General features: G+C 34.0%; 1 protein-coding gene and 1 long non-coding RNA gene across 3 annotated transcripts in view; one reads left to right on the plus strand and one right to left on the minus strand.

The window, feature by feature from the left end:
* Nucleotides 1–22,322, plus strand: part of RhoGEF3 (Rho guanine nucleotide exchange factor 3) — a 164,561-nt gene that overhangs the window by 56,694 nt on the left and 85,545 nt on the right. For both annotated transcript variants that reach the window (XM_081995654.1, XM_081995655.1), the window contains 5 exons: nt 6,469–7,554; nt 9,650–10,078; nt 10,156–10,503; nt 13,903–14,053; nt 18,583–18,824. In XM_081995654.1, the coding sequence (XP_081851780.1) occupies nt 6,469–7,554; nt 9,650–10,078; nt 10,156–10,503; nt 13,903–14,053; nt 18,583–18,824 (2,256 nt within the window). The remainder of the gene's footprint in view (nt 1–6,468; nt 7,555–9,649; nt 10,079–10,155; nt 10,504–13,902; nt 14,054–18,582; nt 18,825–22,322) is intronic.
* Nucleotides 1,348–3,049, minus strand: LOC145740269 (uncharacterized). The gene is made up of 2 exons (XR_014181382.1): nt 2,199–3,049; nt 1,348–2,136 (listed from the first exon to the last, which is right to left on the minus strand). It is a non-coding gene; the product is annotated as an uncharacterized LOC145740269 (long non-coding RNA).

Here is a 22,322-nt window from a genome sequence, read left to right on the forward strand (position 1 = left end):
GAAACTGGTTAATTATGTTTAACGTTTGAAAAGACTTTAGAAGTGTTTTCAAAATGCCAGACACTGTATGGATTTCTCTAAAAACATTTTTTAAACCTGCCTTTAGATAATGTAGCCAACATTTCAAAAATCAAATTAAAACTAATAATAATTTTCCAAATTATTGCCAGAAGCTCTTAAAGATGTCCTGAACTGAAAAATTCCAAAATTGAAACTAAAATTATTTTTTTTTATAAAGCAGGCTTTAGAAGAAGAACTAAAAATACTAGTAAAAAATTTCTAAAGATGCCTGCGTTTTCTTAAAAGAACCTGTTTAAGGTTTGTTCTGTTTACGTTTAAGATTTGTTTTGAGCTTTCAAGAATTTACTGAGATGCTTCTAGAGCCAGCAATCTTTAAATATAATTTTGTAAGAATTGTTCAAGGACTGTCCAAGCATTTTGGAATCACTACAGAGGTCACAAAACGTTTATTTCAAAAACTTCAAACATTTTTAACTTTGCAAACCTGACAAGATTGCTCATTGCAACTACAAAAGTTGTCAAAAAAAAACTTGCATTTCATATAAATGAGTAGATTAAAGTGCAACATTGGCAATGATAAAGTGAATTGGCTGTTATTTTTCCAATCAACCAATCCACAATCGAATTCCGTGACCAGATTCAATTTATGCTCCGCTTGAGACTTTAGATCTTGCATCGCCGACTGACAGGATTATCCTGCTTAACCGGAAGTAACTTATATCCGTCCGCTAATCCTAGTCTCCTGCGGTTAGACAACAATGATCCCCCATAGAGAGCTTTGCTGTGTAATAGACATGTTGCGGTTAATCCAGAGCCTTTGACTAGTCACCAGTGATTAGAAGTAACATCTAGTACAAACGAAATAATTGAATTTCACATTTTGTTGGGCTGTATTAAAGTTTAGAATAGTTATTTGCGTATAAGGGCTGAAAGTAGAGCATTACGGCCCAAGGCGAAGCAGAAAGACGTAAAAAGAACAAGGGTACTTTCAGCCTGGTGTGACTTGTGATATTTTACTTTGTTTCCCTCATCGTCACTAGGCACTTTTTACCGACTCTCCAATAGTATTTAATCCATGTATTTTGGGTATAGTATATTATGTTATTAGGCGTAGAAAGAGGCACAATAATCGCTTTCTACGTCCGTGTAACGTATACTATTTTTTTTTCAAGCGGCATGTATACAGGGTGTATGGATTTGCGATGTTTTGACCGGAAAACCCAATTTGTTGGCTAGTTAGGATAATACTAGCATACATAATTTGGTCAATCATTTTAACACAATCTTATAAATTCAACTTTTTCATTAGGCATAATAAACCACTGATTTTTCATGTTTGTTTGCTTTATTCCTTGCATTACAAACTTTTTATATTCACAACACAATTAACATAAATTAAAATATCAATTAATAGAAAAATGTAACTAATAATCTACACATTTTCTTTGTCGGTATTCGAACTATGAACCGTCAGTTTAAATGAGCAATTTTCAAATTTACAATTCTGCCATAAATGAAATTCCTGCCCCTTTACTTCATGGTCTACATTTAAAGTAGGTTGTTGTGGGTTTGTTGAAATTACTGGTTTTCTGATATCATCTGTGGTATTGTTCTCCATTGGTATTAAATTACAATCATTTACATCCAGAATTTTCATTGCTGTGTCATTTTTATTTCTTAAAGAATCGTCAATGTAGCCTTCTGCTACAGTTGTAGACCTCCAACCACCGTGTCCTTTCAATGAGCAAATGTCTCCACCATTATCTACAAGAAGAGTTGCAGAGGTTCGGCGAAGGCAGTGACCAGTATATTCTTTGACATCAGCCAATTTCAAAAACAACGCTATTTCCTTGGGAATACTTGAAATTTTGTGAATACCCATTACAACTCTGTGGCAAACTCCATTTTGATATTTAATGAAAAAATGATCTGTATCCATAACATTTGGACGAAGAAACAAGTATTTTTTACAATTGTAAATGTTCTGGGCTTGTAATTTTTCGTGTTTGGAATTTAAACCAGAATTAATTTTTCCATGTATTCAATATCTTGAATTCTCAAGTTTACCAGTTCATCACATCGACATGCCCCTGATATGTCGTATATTAAAACAACCTAAAAATGTTGAATATAGGTATTAAAAAAAATCATAAATTAATTTTTGTGTCGGATCTTACCTTCATGGCTAAATACTTTTTGTCAGGTGCTTCTGTTAAAAAAGTGTCTTGGTGAAAGTTTTAGACTTTTTAGCTGCATAGTTTTCACTTTTTCGCTTTAAAAATGCTTGCACCTTTTTATACGATAGAATATTTATACTGTCTTTAATATTTAGCTCAGCTTTAAGCATGTAATATTGCGCCCACATTGTCGAACTCTTCAATGATTTACTTAAAGGGGCAAAATAGGCCAATACAACATTTTCGGTAAAATTGACCGCTTGCTGTTTCTCTGGCCCAAGTGGTGAATTTATTGTACGCTCGTTCATACATTTCGCGGGACCTGCCAGGAATCAAATTATTTAGCGTATTTGACGCTATTGCTGCTAAAGCAGGTGGTGTACAACTTATTTTATCACTATCACTCATTTCGGCGATTTAGGTCGCTTTACGGCTTCACTGAAACTTTATTTGACAATACAACAACGCAATTAGTAACAAGGTGTTTGAATATTGAATTAGTGTGCCATGGACATAACGATTTTTGACAGATGACACAGTGAAAGCGTAATAAGGTAAACATAGGATGTGTATCGTTTCCTAGCCAGGTTAACCGATTAATTCGGACTGGTAAATATACATATATAACACTGAAAAAATATCATTCTCATAGAACGAGATTTGAAGCCAGAAAACCAGAGCAAATGGCCGATAACATTTTTGAAAGCCTATTTTCAAGAACCGCGTTCCGTGTAAATTCGGAGCGCGTAACCGTAATCGACAGATGACGCTAGACAGCCATGATACGCCCTCTGTTAGACAACTTTGGAAATAGCTTCGTGTTGTTATCGTATTAGTCGTGTTGTGTTGTGTCAATCAGTTTTTGTCTTTTTGTGTCAGTCGGTTTCTTATGTTGATTTTGAATCACAAATTTAGCCCTGACACCTTCAGGAAAACTGTATTTCAGAATAAGAACATGAAAGGAGTATTGCAGAGCCAAGACTGACAAGCCAATCAAAGCAAAGTAAGTGTTGCATTAATTTCATCTGCTTTTTTCTAAATGCAACGCTTTTAGTCTGGATCAAGTTCTGGACATTACTTTTTTACCTCCTAGGATATGAAATAGCCTTTCTACGTCGGCAGTACAGGTACACAATAGGCTTATTTTAGACCGCTTGAAAAAAAAAACATTTTTACTTGATAAATCACTTAATACCGTTTTAATCATATTAATAAATGGACGAAAGATTGACGGACAAGATGGAGAAAAATACCAAAACGAAATTCTCTCCATGCTTAATATCAGATATTAAAATTTTGACGACAGGGAACGATCAGGCAACAATGACGAAAACACCTCGTTTTGAGAAGGGAAACTGCTTAAATTATAAAACGCCGGAGGAGATTAAAATTGCCCTTTTAGGGAAAGTACCTTTTAAGGCCGATTTTGTATGGAGATATTCTCGGCGAATATTGAATTTCATTTCGTAACATTTATTATCAAAAATCAGGTGCATTCCAGTCTCTTTTATATTTAATATTTTTAGAACTTGCGCCAACTGGTTTGTCAAAAAGCAAAACAGTTCAATTTCTCAAGATTTTGTTATTTACCTGTACATTTGTCATTTCGTCCATATAAGCTATCATTTCTTAATTCTGATTTTCAACATAAATTTTATGCACAAACTTTTTAGAAAATAATTTAAATTTACAAAGTTACCACGATAATTTTTCTGCAATTCTTTGTTCAGCTGTGAACAGCTTTGTCTCTTAATTTATTTTGGTAATTGTTCAATTTCCGAATTGTTTGTTACCAAAGTTGGCTTATGAATTTAAAAATCACCAAAAATAAAAACATTCTGAAAAGAAATTATTAATTCTCGTTTCTTCTTCGTTTCTTCGAAATAGTTTCCTTGATGATGATTGTATGAAAATTCATTGTTTTTAAACACTTCTGCTCCTTATGAATTAAAGTTCTTTTATTTGCCTTCTGGCATATTTTTATACAAATAAAAAAAAACTTCCCGAACTAATTTTTCTTATTCCTTAAAACGGTGTGAGCCGCTTTTATCTGACGCTGACACCATCTGGAACGGAATTGGAGTTATCAATATTTAGACAGGGAATAATGCGAGGCACGAAAAGTAATACGAATATTTATTATAATAGATTAAGTGCGGAACGACTCGATATTTCGTAATAAGCACTTATTCGAGTAGTGAATTGAAATGTCGCCGACAACGTTCGTAAACTGCCTGGAATTTCCTATTTTTTCTGTTGTTTTTACGCTTTTTCGCGACAATAAACAAACGGCAAAAGTGGAAAAATATTTCCTCGACGCGTAAATATTTGATCAAGCTAACCATCCAAATCGCTTGGGGGCGATGGAAAAAAAAGTGTTTGACTGTAGATGAACGTTGTTAATTTAGTTGGATTTTTATGTTAAAGTAGTTGTTTTAACTCGTTAAGATTTGTTGAAAATATAATAGAAAAATTACAATAGAACTTAACTTGTTAAATAGATTTTTGTATTGATTTCACATATTTGGGCAATAGTTACAGTATAGTACACACTGCAACAATTTACAGTGTTGTGCTTAAAATGCTGCTTACAACACTAGTTATGTAATAACTCAATTTGTTAATATACTATTACAAAACTGAAATAAATAACTAATGATAATGTTTTTTAAGCCGTTTCGAAAACTGACTAAATCACTTTACCAATTTTCCTGAAAGCCCTACTCGAACCTTTTTTTTTAATCGATGAATTACGCAATACGACCATTTAACTTCGTTTATTTATTTTCTCTATTTTGTACTCTGATGCCTACCTACAAGCTGTTACGCTGATATATGAGCCTAGCCTCAATTTAAGAGATTAACGATGGATAGTATAAGCCACTGGTGGACATTTAATGGAATTAGTTCTAATTATTTCGATGTTGCCAAGGGATTATGAGCCAAAGTACGTTTAATTTAATCGCATTCTTTATTTAGGTTTTGTTTATTTTATACAGAACGTTCAAATAATTATGTATGTAGTTATTGGTAAATGTGGCAAATCAGGACTTTAATAATATAGAGTATTTCTCATAATTGTTGTGCTATAAATTAATTGTGCATTCTACAGGTGGAAGTAAAACCAAAAGTTCCTACAAACATTTAGGGAGCTACATCCTACATCGTTTTAAGGAAAATACATCAATGATTACGACAGAAAAGTATTGCAACATACTTTCAACACAAATATTGCCAAATCTACTAATTTCTTGCTTTGTTGCCAAATAAATTTCATTATAGCTTAGTCAAGGTAGTATAAGTGAGTGCTTCATCTCTTTCCAATTTAAGGCTACTTAACAAAGATGGATTAGTTCATATAAACGTTGTTCACAGTATTAAGACTTGAAATTAGCAGTAATTAGATGACGTTAATTACGATTTCTAGTGGCAGCGTCACACGAAGCAGTTTCACAAATAACATGGGCAAAAAGAACATCGAAGAGAATTTTTTCTGATAAACCAGCGGTTTTTAAAAAAAAATCTGACCCTTTGTATTTTCAAAGTTTTCTTCACTTCAGAATCAGAATGTAATCCAAACTTTGATTCAGCCATAGCAATTTTTGTCATAATCTTTGAGAGTACGACATACTATTTTTATAATAAAAACTCTTTACTGCAATTGTGGCATTTAATAATAAAACAATAATAACAATAATCCTTACCTTGAACACTTTCTAAACCTTATTGATTTATTGATTTTTTTGTACTACTACTAATACTAATTTTTGAAGACTTGACAATGTTAATGTTAAGGAACGATTATTTTAGTGTTTTCTTTCTTGTCTATTTCTTTTTTATGTTTATTTTTCTTGTTTTTAATTCCGTTAATTTTCTGAAAATGAGCTGAGCAAGAATAGCTCTTATATTTTTTACCACGTTCTGACCGTTTTACTTCTTTCTTTTGTATTTATTATTTGGTTAAGGAGAAATTTTGGTTTCTAGTAAAACTTGTCTTACAGAATTCTGCTAAACATTATTTGGTAAAGAAGTAATAATATAATCAACTTTGGTTAATTGAAATAACACCTTATTTGCTCAGTTATCATTTTAAATGCAAATTTTTGATAATCTCCACAACCAGCATATTTTCTTTGCTGTAAATGAGACAACGTGTGATACTTCACCATTTTTATTATTTCTACAAATAAATATTGTATAAAACACGTTTAGAAACTTTTTTCTAGTCTACTTTTGTACATTTGGTCTAAATTATGTGAATTTATTTCAGATGGTGTGATCGCGAGGTAGACGGTGTCTACTTAGGAAAATCAGGATGGGTGCAAGTCCAACAACGTTCACTAGATGACAACCGTAAAGCTAGTTACTCAGTAAATTTAGCGAAATCACTCCAATCTCGACGCACCGGAGTTAAATTGGCCAACTACCATTTTTACAGCGAACCAAACAAGTTTAGCGAATATTCGAGATCCAGCAGTCTAGAATCCCAAGGAAGCACTGAGTCGAAAACTAAACACCAAGTGCCTCAACGACCAGCAGCCCTACAGCTTCAACAGAATCACGTCTTGGACAGGTCTTATGCCACACCGTCACCACTGCCCGAACCAGGATCACCACCTTCGGTTACTCCGATTATTTCGCCACCTCCCGCCTTTCAAGATAAAAGCTCTAAAACCAGATCATTTTTTGGAAAAGCACCGTTTCTACCACGATCCAAAGCTATAGAAGACAGCGACAACAGCCCACCCTGTTCTCCTAAAGAGGAAAGTAGTCACTGGGTCACCACAGCACCCAACGCTCCTATCATCCCCAAGTCCAAGCCCACCATGACGAAAGCCTCTCCATCATCAGAGAAACCACCAAGACTAGGAAAGAAAATGTCGCAAGATAATGAAAACACCCCGCCACGTTCTCCAAAACAAGAAGGTCAGTGGGTCACCGCTGCTCCAAATGCTCCACTCCTCCCCAGACCCAAATCTATAGTGATTAAAACATCGCCAGGGATTGAGAAACCACCCAGAGCTAATAAAAAAGTACCTCAAGCTAAGTCTCTAGAAGAGACGACGGCATCCAGAAGGTTACAGTTCAAACATCAATACGGCTCATCATCCAGCTCGTCTAGTTCTATGGGTTTTCGAAGTTTGGACAGTTGCTTAAACCGAACCAGCGGTACCATGCCACAACTTCTAGAAAACGCCGATTCCTCGGTGGACATTTGTGGGGATGCAGACGAAGAAGACAACAACAGTTCTTCAATAAACATGAACGTGACACCGATCAATCCCAATCTTCTGCAGGCGGAAGTGAATCGAAAATTGTCGCCATCGGGTAGGACAAACCGGTTGACCCATTATAGGTAAGTGACCTTCACCGGCCTTTTTTTTTAAATTTGAAATTCCACTTGCTGAACATTTATTTTATCCGAACATGTTTGCCCTAAGCGATAAAATGCAACTCCGGGCGCTACTAGGTAAAATTTCAATAGGAAAACGCGGCACGTTATGAATAATGAACGACGCTTTGGAAAGTGCAATCTCAGCTGCAGGGCTATTTTTTAATAATATACAGGGTGTCCGACGATAACTTACGTAAATGCTAAACTCCGAAACTACAGAAAGTTTGGATGACGTTATTAGAACATTTTTTAACATAAAAACCGAAGCTGATCATGGTATATCGAAACCGAAAGGACGAAATTGAAAATAATACAGAACTACGAAATAGAAAAATACACAGGGAAATAATCCTTAACAATGTTCAATCCAAATTTGGAAATTTTTTAAATTAGATATTTTTTCAGCATTTCTTTGAAAATGCAAGTTTTTGGTTTTTCAAAATTAACTAAAGAACGTAGCAAACATGTAATGTTGGTAAAACGGAGTTGGATTACCAAGACTGTTACTGGAAGGAAGATCTCTGTATAGAAAATACATAGATAGAAAAAAAGTAGCATACGTGTTCTGATCTCTTTTTCTGAGCTGAGATGACTAGCGAGAAGTGGGCGGCGCAAACTTCTTTTGTTTCAAAGATACGAGGGGTTTTCGAAAATTCATTCAGTCATTTTTGAACCTCTTCAGTATTTCAGTTGCTCTTAAAGTTATCAAAAAAGGAAGAACGATTCCCGGTAGAACTTTTCATGTAGAATCCAATGGCGTAGTCAGTTTTATCCTATTCCGTTTAGTTTCTGACATATGACAGTAAGTTCCATTTTTTTAAATGGAATATCCTATATATTTTTGCGTCATTTAATTCTGTTGATTTTTACCTTTTCAACGGTGTATTACAACATATAAGTTTGTAGAGGTTAATCCTGTTATTTTAAAAAAAGACCTTCGCTAAGCTAAAAAAAGGCCAATATCTAAAATACCAAACAAAATCGGAAATCATATAAACTAACACATCAGAAAATTAAATATTTTAAATAAATCTTATTAAAAATCTAAGTTACAAACAGTTCTACCGACACTTTAATAAGAAAAGTGGCTATTTCTATTTTCTACTATTTTTAAGGTAGAAGTTGAAAAAACTGTTTATAAACGACATGTAACATGTTAATATGAACATAGCCAAATTTTGTTTCGACTGTGGGTATTTTTATTCATATTATTTAGCACTTTTTTGTTAAGGAAACGCTTTTTTTCTAATTAGCAAGATTAACGTTTACAAACTTATATGTTTTAATACACCGGTGAAAAAGTAAAAATCAACAGAATTTAATGAACTAAAAATATATAGGGTGTTACATTTAAAAAAATATAACTTAGTGTCATTTGTCAGAAACTAAACGTAATAGAAAAAACTGACTACGCCATTGGATTCTACGTCAAAACTTCTACCGAAAACCGTTTTTCCTTTTTTGATAACTTTAATAGCAAATGAAATACAGAGGAGGTTCCAAAATGACCAATTTTCAAAAGCCCCCCGTATCTTTGAAACAAAAGAAGTTTGCGCCGCCCACTTTTCGCCAGTCATCTCAGCTCAGAAAAAGAGATCAGAACACGTATGCTACTTTTTTTCTATCTATTACCGTTTTCTCTGTACCCCGTAAAACCATCGAAAATGCAGCACCCTGTACATCTCTGTTAGTATTTTCAGCTGATAATTTATTCCGAGGATAATTTTTATAGAAAACTTAGACTTGTCCAATAATAGTTAATTCTGTCAGTACTAGAGGAACTATCCTGCGAATAAATTTATCTGAAGGTTCTTAATAGAATATTTATTATTTATTCTAAGTACAAGTTGATGTATTGAATTTTGACTACCCCCTTAAGTTTCTTAGGTATGATTTTAGAGAAAAAAAAACGTTAAATAAAAAGTTTCTAAATATTTAGGTCTATTTTATTTCTTGACAGTCTATTAGTAAACAGAAAAATTTTTGAAACAAGCTTTCCTCTCTAAAATCGGCAACATTTAACAGTATAACAGAAACAAACTAAAAAAAATTACAGAAATCAACCCAGACGATCACCAGCCGGCTCGGATACCAAACCATCACCAGCTTCATCATCTTCGAGCAGTAACGAATTCTTGTCCAGATCCCCTCCCACACCTCAACATCCCACAGTGATCCGTAGAAATGTTCAGAGAACACCAAAACAAATCCAAGAAGACACTTTAACCAGAGTGCGACGCTCTAGGAGCCTGCAACTGCCCGAAAGACAACCTCCAACGTTCCAAAAGCTGTCACCTCAACCTCCTGATTATGCAGCAGGTCCGGAACGACCACCTTATCCATTACCCAGTGACCGGTACTCGTCTTCAGTGTCTCCTAAGGTGGAGTTGCACGAAGAGGAACTTCTTCGAGAGGCGGAGGTTGTAACTGGGTTCTTGTATGGAAATAGATCTAGAGCTGCTGCTCAGGCACTGTTAATGCACAGGTTAGATATGTTCAATTCTAGTTTTTTTATTGATGGATAAATGGTAAATTAAAACAAGTGTATTGTTGTTTGAATAGATACAACAACAACAACATATCATTGGAGGAAAAAAACAAAGAATCGAACAAGCCGACGTTGAAAAACGAGCTAACAGTGTACTATGTTGGCAACAATCGAAACGACCGACAAAGGGTGCTATTGAGGGGCGCGACCAGCCCTAGTTTGCCCTCCAGCAAAACCTTCGACGGTTCAAAGGACAGTTTCGAGGGCAAAGGGCCCTGCAACCCTGAAACGTGCGACTTCTGGCCTCATTGCGCCCATCGCGAGAATCTGAGCAGAGAACCGGCGTTTGTGATGAGATCCTCCCAAAGTTATCCCACACACCAGCGATCTTCGGAAAGTCTTAACACTACCGATTCTGGGAGGTAAGTATTAATGATTTATTAAAGTAGGTATGTTTTTGCTTGTAAAATTTATCATACATGGTGTATAGTTTATGGTGTAGATGGAGATCTTGAAAACTGTGGGTCTGAATACCGGGTGACCAACTAAGAATGTGAATATGTATTGTATTTGGGAAACTTGGTTTTTGCCAATTTTTGTTCCGAAATTTTGTTGTTGGCGAGATATTTACCATAACAGATTATCTCTTGCTCCCTTCTTGGCTCGAAGGTCTGCAATTGCATTTCACTCGTTGTTTTGGTGTCTTTGTATAACAGCGTTAACTGCGCAGGGAGTTTTATTGCTGTTATTTTTGCCTGGAATACGTTTACACTAAAAATTTGATATGTTCTGAAATATTTAGTGCTATTGAGTCATTTTTTACTGTGAATTGCAAAAAATTTAATAGTAAAAATCCATTGAGCTCACTAAACTTCCTAACTGTCCAAATATTCAATTTTACAATCCACATTTGGACCAACCATAGTTCGGTTATTTTAACAGTTACAGGGTGTTTTTTTTCACCAGTTTGTAGCCTAAACTTTCTATTTTAATCACCCTGTAAAACATCCATAATACCAATAAGAATTAACCAGCGTTTTCTCAAGTTCTAGAGTGATTACGTTAAAACTGTCCAAATTGTGCTCTATTCGCTTGGACAAGCCGCAACTTAATTATTTTAACAGTTACAAGGTGGTTTTTTTCACCAGTTTGTAGCCTAAACTTTCTATTTTAATCACCCTGTAAAACATCCAGAAGACCAATAAGAATTAACCAGCGTTTTCTCAAGTTTTATAGTGATTACGTCAAAACTGTCCAAATTGTGCTCTATTCGCTTGGACAAGTCGCAACTCAGTTATTTTAACAGTTACAAGGTGTTTCTTTTCGCCAGATTGTAGCCTAAACTTTTTATTTTAATCACCCTGTATAACATCCGTAATAGCAATTCAAATTAACCAGCGCCATCTAAGGTTGTGTTGTTCACAGGGATTGCATACAAATTGTCCTAGGTTTATCCCCGAACCTGTACTTTTGGTTGTCTTGGACCTTGTATATCAGCGTTAACTAAAAATTTGATATGTTCTGAAATAGTAGTGCTATGAGTCATTTTTTACTGTGAATTACAGAAAAAATAATGAAAAAAAAAACAGTAAAAATCAATTGAGCTCACTAAACTTCCTAACTGTCAAAATATTCAATTTTACAATTCTCACTTTGACAAACCTTAGTTCGGTAATTTTAACAGTTACAGGGTGTTTTTTTTTCGCCAGTTTGTAGCCTAAACTTTCTGTTTTAATCACCCTGTAAAACATCTGTAATACCAATAAGAATTAACCAGCGTTTTCTCAAGTTCTAGAGTGATTACGTCAAAACTGTCCAAATTGTGCTTTACTCACTTGGACAAGTCGCAACTCAGTTATTTTAACAGTTACAAGGTGGTTTTTTTCGCCAGATTGTAGCCTAAACTTTTTATTTTAATCACCCTGTATAACATCCGTAATAGCAATTCAAATTAACCAGCGCCATCTAAGGTTGTGTTGTTCACAGGGATTGCATACAAATTGTCCTAGGTTTATCCCCGAACCTGTACTTTTGGTTGTCTTGGACCTTGTATAACAGCGTTAACTAAAAATTTGATATGTTCTGAAATAGTAGTGCTATGAGTCATTTTTTACTGTGAATTACAGAAAAAATAATGAAAAAAAAAAACAGTAAAAATCAATTGAGCTCACTAAACTTCCTAACTGTCTAAATATTCAATTTTACAATTCTCACTTTGACAAACCTTAGTTCGGTAATTTTAACAGTTACAGGGTGTTTTTTTTCGCCAGTTTGTAGACTAAACTTTCTGTTTTAATCACCCTGTAAAACATCTGTAATACCAATAAGAATTAACCAGCGTTTTCTCAAGTTCTAGAGTGATTACGTCAAAACTGTCCAAATTGTGCTTTACTCACTTGGACAAGTCGCAACTCAGTTATTTTAACAGTTACAAGGTGGTTTTTTTCGCCAGATTGTAGCCTAAACTTTTTATTTTAATCACCCTGTATAACATCCGTAATAGCAATTCAAATTAACCAGCGCCATTTAAGGTTTGTGTTGTTCACAGTGATTGCATACAAATTGTCCTAGGTTTATCCCCGAACCTGTACTTTTGGTTGTCTTGGACCTTGTATAACAGCGTTAACTAAAAATTTGATATGTTCTGAAATAGTAGTGCTATGAGTCATTTTTTACTGTGAATTACAGAAAAATTAATGAAAAAAAAAAAAACATAGTAAAAATCAATTGAGCTCACTAAACTTCCTACCTGTCAAAATATTCAATTTTACAATTCTCACTTTGACAAACCTTAGTTCGGTAATTTTAACAGTTACAGGGTGTTTTTTTTCACCAGTTTGTAGCCTAAACTTTCTATTTTAATCACCCTGTAAAACATCTGTAATACCAATAAGAATTAACCAGCGTTTTCTCAAGTTCTAGAGTGATTACGTCAAAACTGTCCAAATTGTGCTTTACTCACTTGCACAAGTCGCAACTCAGTTATTTTAACAGTTACAAGGTGTTTTTTTTTCGCCAGATTGTAGCCTAAACTTTATATTTTAATCACCCTGTTTAACATCCATAATACCAATAAGAATTAACCAGCGTTTTCTCAAGTTCTAGAGTGATTACGTTAAAACTGTCCAAATTGTGCTCTATTCGCTTGGACAAGTCGCAACTTAGTTATTTTAACAGTTACAAGGTGGTTTTTTTCACCAGTTTGTAGCCTAAACTTTCTATTTTAATCACCCTGTAAAACATCCAGAAGACCAATAAGAATTAACCAGCGTTTTCTCAAGTTTTAGAGTGATTACGTCAAAACTGTCCAAATTGTGCTCTATTCGCTTGGACAAGTCGCAACTCAGTTATTTTAACAGTTACAAGGTGGTTTTTTTCGCCAGATTGTAGCCTAAACTTTTTATTTTAATCACCCTGTATAACATCCGTAATAGCAATTCAAATTAACCAGTCCCATTTAAGGTTTGTGTTGTTCACAGGGATTGCATACAAATTGTCCTAGGTTTATTCCCGAACCTGTACTTTTGGTTGTCTTGGACCCCTCTGTATACCAAATGGTTCTTTTCTCACCTGTAGGAGCTGTTTGTTTTACTCATGACCACTCTTGGGTTAGTGGTCTAAACATTCGCTTCGAATCTCTCTGAATCGATTTAATAGACAAAAATAGGAAAAACGAGCAATTAAACTGATAAACTGGAATAACCTTCATAATCATTTTTTTCTTTTTCTTTTCACATTCTAAATGATGTTTGCAGCATACGTCTATTGACACACATTGATGACGGCTATTTTCGTCGTATTGTGATCTAACATTTTTTTAGGTCCGTTTCGACTGTGGTGGAAAAGAAAAGCCAGGATCAATTCAAAAGACGTTCAGACATGATGGAAAACAGAAGCAGAAAGCCGCAAGAATGCCGAAGGATGCCCGCAACAGGCAGCAGCGTGAGACGGAACGGATCCACGGAAATTCCGGTAAACTGACTTATCGATCAAGTAGTGGAACGTGCCTAACCCATTTCCTCGTTTCCTAGTTTGTTTTTTCTCGCAATTTTCATAATAGGGTTGGCTCTAGTCGCGTAATTTTTTCGTTATTATTTAGGATTCTTCTTTTAGATTTGCCCACGTTACGCAAAATTTTTAAAGCCGGAAATTGGATTTTTAAAGCTTTCGAGCGATTTCGGAAAAACTCTTTGCCCAGGTAACTTTCGCAGAATTTCCGTCTGTAGGTATTCAGTAATGCGTTTGTGTAAAAGTTTTTATACAAAGCCGGACTAACCTTCACGTGTTACTAAAAGGGTACAAGATTATTCAAAGTGCTCTATAAAAAGTTCTGCGGAAGTAGAAAACATAACGCATTAATTTTTTCTAAAATATATTTTTACAAATGCAGCACATTCAAATTTCTCTTAATCACTCTCTGGGGTCTCACCAAAACGCAGAAAAAACTGCCACGGACTATTTGGTTCTCTCCAATTCTGACAATCTGAAAATTTCTCATTTTAGAAAACGCTTATCTGAAAAATGTCTATCACCAAAATACACAAATTTGTCAAAATTATCCATAGAAAATCAAGCATCAGTTATAAACCTTTTTGTCATCCTCTTTTCGAGCATTCGTTTACAATGTTCTCTCTTCATACCATTATCAATTATTTTGATAATTTTTAGTTTTCAATTTTGATCAAATTTCTTTTGATTAAATGACTGAAAGGTTTTTGAAGTGTTTTTTTTTTTTAATAATAATATCGTTTATTTAGCTAGTTTACTTAGTCCTTCAGAGGCTGTGTTTCCAGTTTGTACAACGTTTCTAAACACAACAAAGTTGGCAACATCGTCGTTCTTATGGAACAGTGTTAAAAAAGTTTCCACTTGAAAAATATCGAATTATCCATTATTAACAAAATTGAATATGGATAATACAATTTGACCGCAAGTTAAATAAAATATAATAACGAAAGGGCAAATACGAGAATGTTCAACATTTAGTACGATAATTATTTTATGTTATTTGTATTTTACGATTAGTCGATACGCGGTTTTGGGCTAATGAAAACAATAATTACTTATTTATAGTCATTGTGATTTATTGTAGTAATATTGTTTTTGGGCCCTGAAGAGTGTTTTTATGCAGATTTTATTAGTGGATTTATGTTTCTAGTGTTATTTGTGTAACCTGATTAATGGTAATGATAACATTTTTAGAGTGTTTTTTTAAAGGCCTATTTGACAAACTCATTTTTATATATACAGGGTAGCCCAGAAAAGTGGGTAGTTTTTACCAACTTTTTAAGAGAAATTAAACATCTATTACTTGGTTTCAAGTTGAAAAAATCTACTTTGATAAATCACGAAAACTTCTTCACTTTATTTCTTTATTATCCCAAAAGACTCTAAATAGGAAATTGAAGTTAAACCATCTCGGGTGGACATTTTCCAATCAAGTTTTCATTCCGTTCTGAAACTAAATAAATGTGCTAAAATAAATAATACACCTTGCAGTGGTCCCAAAAGCCCTGCTTTTCATTTCAGCAGGACTCGGCAGCAACGTTTGCCTAATAAATAAGTTTTGTGTCAGCAGCACTCCGAACTGAGTGCCAAATTACTTTATTCCAGCTTTTTTTTGTCTAGAAATAAACTTAATTCAATACTTTGCAGTGTTGAAATTCTGCAATTACTTGAGCAAAGAGTGGTTTTCGTATGTTTAATTCTCTGTACTCGCTGGCAAAAAGAGTTTATTACTATTGAACTTACTGGACGCGTTTTTGAATATGAAAGAAAATTGATTTTGCACTTTACAGTTTCCTAACGACTGGTACCGGCTGAAGTACGAACAAAACGAGCGCAAGGGCAAATTAAATAGACAAAATTCGGTTCTGTCACAGAACTTATTGAAAATGAGGAATAACCTCGGCCAATGTTTCGGATATCCGAGTATGCCCTAGAAGTTAATACCTACGTCATCCCTTCTTCGACCACCTACACACTATTCAAACTTTCTGATACTGATGGTCAGGTGAGATGCTAGACCCAGATATACCCGAGTGTTGTTTGTTTTCCTTGGTTTTTTTGTCATATGGCTCTAGCACGCTCCATCGACTCATTATTTGAATGACCACCATGAACATCATTTTTAATTAATACAGCCAAGAAGTGCTTATCAATTTTCAAATAATTTATTAAGTAAAGTGATTAGAAGTGGGAATTTTCTAACATTCTTAACAACTTGGCTGTATTAATTAATAACTTACATCGAACTCACATAATTTGTAAATCCCGTAATGCACCACTTGTTACATATGGCGAATGCTTGTTTGTTACTCCCAAAAATCCGGTGCCCTGTTAAATCAACCGGAAAAAACAACTTTCCATTATACACAACCGGATTATGGGAGTAAAAGAAAATTCCTTTCACTCTATTACTACGAACATTCCAGGACTGTTTGTGTAGAGAAAAACTTTGTCTCCCCCAGTAGTTTCATCACGTAAACCCCTCCCCCCTCGGACCGGAAAACTCATTTACCATACTTTCCGACGTCTCTCTCTCTCTCTCTATTAGTTAGAAAGTGTTTTCCTTCTTGTTCGTAGTCTTATGTGTGTTATGTGTCGTTGTTACGTAACATTAAAAAATTACAGGACGCGTTATCTTTGAGGTCGTTTTTATGTGATATGTATGTGTGATTGTGTCTTTGTTGTGCTATGTTGAGTTAATCTCCAATTTGCACACTTGTATCAATAATAATTGGATAAAGTAGTTTTGAGTTGGTGTTGACTTAACTTTATAAATATTTACTAATAAACGGTAGTCACTTGACCATATACAGGGTGATAATAATTGAGGACCGTGTGGTACAAAAAATAATGAACAAAATTCGAGTTACTGACATTTTTTTAAATTATAAGGATAGTTTACTTATTTTGCTCTACATTATTAGTTCTACGACGTATTTTCCAAAGTTGTCAAAAAATTAACTGCGCACCATTTTAAAACCTTGCCATATCTAAACGAAACGACAGATTGTCATGCGGTTTGGACTATCATTGAGCTTAATTTATTGGCTTTTGGTTGATGGAAAAAACTCTGACTTAAATGCACTGCTACTGTACTATACAGGGTGGAAGAGAAATGGGTGCAAAAAAGTGAAATTTTTAAGTAATCCCCAATTGTTCTTTAGTGTTTTTTGGGCTTCTAAGGTCATAGTTTAGTAACTGTCATTTTAAGTTACGTGTAGGTCCCATATTATGTGTTGCATAATTTTAAGTCAACTCCCTTGACCGATAGAACTATACAGGGTGTTTAGAGGCAGTTAAAGTGGAAGAATAACTTGGTAAACAATTTCAAGTTTCATTGTCGCTGGACACCCTGTAAGGTTTTACTCAATATGGGGCTTTTCCTGTAAAATACTGAGATTATGTAACAGACAATGTTGAACATAAAACGTCCCGAGATATTGACCTAAATAACACTTCCATACGTTAAAACAAAACCAAAAAAAATATTGGTCAATTGGAGACTTGAAAATTTTTTTCACTTTTTTGCACACCCTGTATAAGGCAGTTAGAGTGCATTAAAGTAGAAGTTTTTTTCACATCAGTAAAAAGCCAATAAACCAAGCCCAATGTCAGTCCAAACCGCATTAAAATATGTTGATTAAACAATACTGTAAAATTATTATTACGCATAATCCATTTTCTTTCAACATCCTGTATTTCAAAAAAGTAATTTTTTCGAACCTACGTTTAATAAAACTTTGTTTTTGGATGTAAAACCTGACCCTAATATTTATTCACTTGAATCACTCTGTATTTAAATCACGTTTGGGAAAAATGACCAAATATACATACAGGGTGTCACAAATTTATGTGAATGAATGGAGAACTCACAAAAGTTCGTTCTACCATGATACATACATTTTAACTTTTCAAACAACATACTTTGGTAAAATGCAGAATTTTGTGCACCTTCTGTATAATAATTTTTGAAAACTATAGCTTTTAGTTTCCTAGATATAGTAGATCATCACCCCCGGTACGTAAGGTCGGATATGGTATGAAATCAACTGATATTGTAATGAAATTTTTCGTTGAAATTAGAATAAGTTTTACATAAACTAAAAAACAACTTTTGTCAAAACTTCAAATGACAAAATCAACTTGTGGTACGCTGTTTAAACATAAATGTACAAAGTTCAATTAGAAAATTATACTGAAGCCATTTTACTATTACACACATACACTAAGGTTAGAAGATCCTCTGTAAATACGCTTATTAAGCACTGTCATGATTAACTAAACGTTTTCATAGTGGTAATTAATATGTGCCGTGCAATAAGCACGTTTGACACGTTCTCCTTCCCCCGCTCTTCTTGTCGTATATTTGCACATCTGCCACTCTGATCCACGTTTCTTCCGCTGAAATTAATTTAAAATTCAAATATGGTGTGTATATGCAAAAACCTAGCTCTCGTATATCGGCCGATGCACTGCACTGCACATTTGTTTAGGTAACCGACCGAAAGTCCCCCAAGTCGAGCTCATCTTCGGGGAGCGAAGCGTGGCTGAGCACCTCGAAAATGTCGTCTCGCAGAAACTCCAGGACGTCCACCCCCGACAAAGACCGGACGATTTTGTCCCGTCCGGGCAGCGCCCCCATGCACGATGTCCCATCATGTCAATTGGTGTCGCAGCAACGCTCCATGTCTTTACCGAAATCGTTTCTTACCGGCAACGGACCTTACTTACCAAGGTAAGTCTTTTGACTTAAAAAAATCTTATATCCTATGTATTGTTGCTCCAAAGGTTTTACTAAGGTTGAATTAGTATTAACTCAATAATTTACATTAATTTTCTTTAAAGTTTTTGTGAATACTGGAACCTGGACTTACTGAGTAACAAGCCCGGAAAATGGTTGTCAAATCTTAAAAAAAAACAATTTGATTATTATACAATATACAGGGTGGTCCAGTTTTAAATGTCAATAATTCACCAATGGATAGCCAATCAAAAAATAAGTTGACATGCATTATGTCATTTTCCTGAAGAACGCTTCCTAAGGAAGACACAGACCAAAATTTTTTAAATGCGTCGATATAGGGGGATAGTCTTTATTTTCTACGCTCACTGGATATTATTCAAAATTGACAAAAATGTCTACTTGGGTTATTGTATTTTTTACTTTAAAATGCTTGAAAAGGATTCAAATCTGGTCATCTATGAGGTTTACAAGTTAACTTTTGACACTGAAAATAGTCAAAAATCAGGAATTTATTTTTTTTTATTTAATTAAACACTGGTAACAGTCCGAATTTCTGGACTAATTTAATTCTAAAAATTAGTGTTTAAGACTAATAACGTAGCATTTAATGCCAAAATTGTTTACTTTCATCAATAAAGAGTCTGAAACATAACTTTTACTAGAAAAAATTGTTTAAAATTCGATTTTTCAGTCTTAAAGCAAAGTGAAGCGTCTTCTCTTCAAGTCAATTTAATACTGACAAAGCGTGAAATGGCATGTTTAAACCTATGGAAAATGTAAAAATAGTTTTTTAAGGCTCCTATGTCAAAAACTTGGTGAAGATAACCCTAAAACTCGATTTTCCTAGCTGAAAGCAGTTTCAAAGCCCTACAAATAGTCCAGAGTTCTAAGAAAATGAAAAGCAATAAACAAACCTGAAAAGTTAGTCTTCAAGTCAATTTTTATGAATCTAATGTCAATATCCTGTATTTAAGACTATTTTCAAGACTAAAATATTGAAATGTATTTTCAATCTATGAAAACTTACTTCAAATGGAAATTTTAAGCTTTTGATGTCACTTTTCATTGGTTTAGAGTTACTTTTTGGTGTCCAAGTCCATTTTCAAAGTTGAAATGTGTGAATTTGTAGTAAAAAATTGTAGATAAAGTAGTTTTTCATGACTACAACCTAATTTTTACTACTAAAGTTTTTCAACTTATCTGAAAACTATAACGACTGACTACAAAGTTTTTAAGCCTCTAAAGTCAATTTTCACAGATTCCAATTGCCAAGGCTAAAATCTTTCAATTTGTGAAAACTGGTCAAAAGACAATTTTTAAGCCTTTTAAGTCAATTTTCACCTTCAAAGTAAACTTACTGGTTTCTATGTCAATTTTCAAAACTAAAGTCTTTCAATTTGTCTGAAAACTATGAAAACTGGCTAAAAAGACATGTTTTAAGCTTCTTAAGTAATTTTTCACGGTTTTTAAGATCATTTTTAAGTTAAGTTGGGTTGATTTTGGGTCTTTGAACGTAATAACTCAATTATCTCGTAAACGAAGCTTCAAATCAGAGTTTTATAAGAGGTACTTATTTTGTCAAATTGGACAAGTAAAGTAAAAAAAAAACTGAATTTTTTTAAAAATGAAATCCATCTTCCTGTATCTACGCTACTGGTAAATTTTGGCAAACGTCATTCAGAATAAGTACTAATTTTATAAGTGCTTGTTCCAAATTTATTTATTTTTGACAAAAAAACGATTTTTTAAATTGAAATTTGAAGGACTGTATTTTTCTTAGGAAGCATTTTTCAGGAAAATGACATAATGCATGTCAACTTATTTTTTAATGGGCTATGGAATAGTGAATTATTGACATTTAAAACTGGACCACCCTGTACAAATAACGAAATTATGATTTTGTACCAATTTTGCACAATTTCTTCACATGAAAAGATATAAATTGCTACTCTGATATTTACTTAATTAATGAAGCACCCTGTACCATTCCAATAAATTCTATAACGTGGATTTGAAATTCCTATACACAAGGGCTTTTTTATTGGAAGAGTTGTTTTTGCCCTTATTCTATTTCAACATTTATCATGTGACACGTAAATGCCGTTTGTTCAACATAGTCACGTGATAGCTATTAATATTTGTCTCATCTTATCACAATAACTGTTGTGTTTACTTTTTTATGGTTTCTTTAAAATTTATTCAATAAAAATTTAAAAAAATATATTTAGGGTCCTTTCTAGTGGACTGCAACAATCTCAAAGAAGAGATCATAATAAATAATGTCATCATCATAATAATGATAAATGTCAAATGATTCCTAATAAAAGAGAAAAACCTTTGGAAAGCTAAAATTAATTTTCAAAAATAGCTGATCTACCTCTATCTTCGATTGTTTTATCTTTAGATCATATCAAATTACTGCAGATGTGTCAAAGTACCTGTAATTGAAGAATATCTAAGTCATATGAATGATATTTTAATTAAATTAGCGGTTTTGCTTTGCCTACGCTCACAGAAAGTTATTTCGTAATATTCCGGATTAACTTAAGCCCTTAAATAACCATTCCCTTTTAGTGCAATTTTGATAACACTCGGAGTTCTTGTTTTGAAATAATTAAACAGAGTAGTATTTACTATAAAGTGTGTATCTGTGACTTTACTTACAAAATGAAATTATCACGAGCGTAAAAAACGTAAAAATAAGTGACAATCATAGTCTTCTGAGTTATGAAAACTAAATCAATGCAACTTTTCGTTATTTCCGTCGATAATCCCTTATTAAAAGTCTATTTGGACGGAAACCTTAAAGTCGCCTTATCTTTCGGTGCAACAGAATAGGGATTACTTTATCGTGGTATTGTCCGCTCTCGAGCAGACCGAAATTGGCCGTAAACGTCCCATTTTGCGACAACAATGCAGTCCAACATGCAACTTCTCTCTCTATCTTATAACAATATGCCATAATAAAACGGTTCAGTGTGTACTAAAGCGTAAACAACTTGTTTTCATGCAGTGTGTATACCATAATAATGTCGCACTGACACCACTGTAAATAAACTTTTCCTAGCGTGTAAATTCATGAAAGTACCATAAGTCGCTTAATTTACATTTTACCCGTTGAAAACCCATTATTTACAATTTCCTTTTAAAATCTCTGCTTTCGCAAAATTTAAAGGGAGAGCGATTTCTATGGTAATTTCGCCGGGGCCTAGCTTTTATCCGAAATACCAACAACTTAACCGTAATGAGCAACAAACGTCTATTTCAGAGGCAGTAAAACATACACCACATGATGAGAAATTTCGAAATTTCAGAGGGATTAGTGTGTTTGCTCGAAAGCGTAACGGTCAGACCGAGCAGAAACCAAAGTTTTGCGAATAACGCACAACACCAAAAAAAAAAGGATAAAACTCCGCTTGTCTAAACCGGGGTTAAGTAAGATAAATTGAGCTTGAAAACTGCAACGTATTACGCTCATTAATCATTGCG

The sequence above is a fragment of the Ips typographus genome, linkage group LG1 (genome assembly GCF_016097725.1).
Source record: "Ips typographus isolate SLU linkage group LG1, UJ_Ityp_2.0, whole genome shotgun sequence".
In the NCBI taxonomy this organism is placed as follows: domain Eukaryota; kingdom Metazoa; phylum Arthropoda; class Insecta; order Coleoptera; family Curculionidae; genus Ips; species Ips typographus.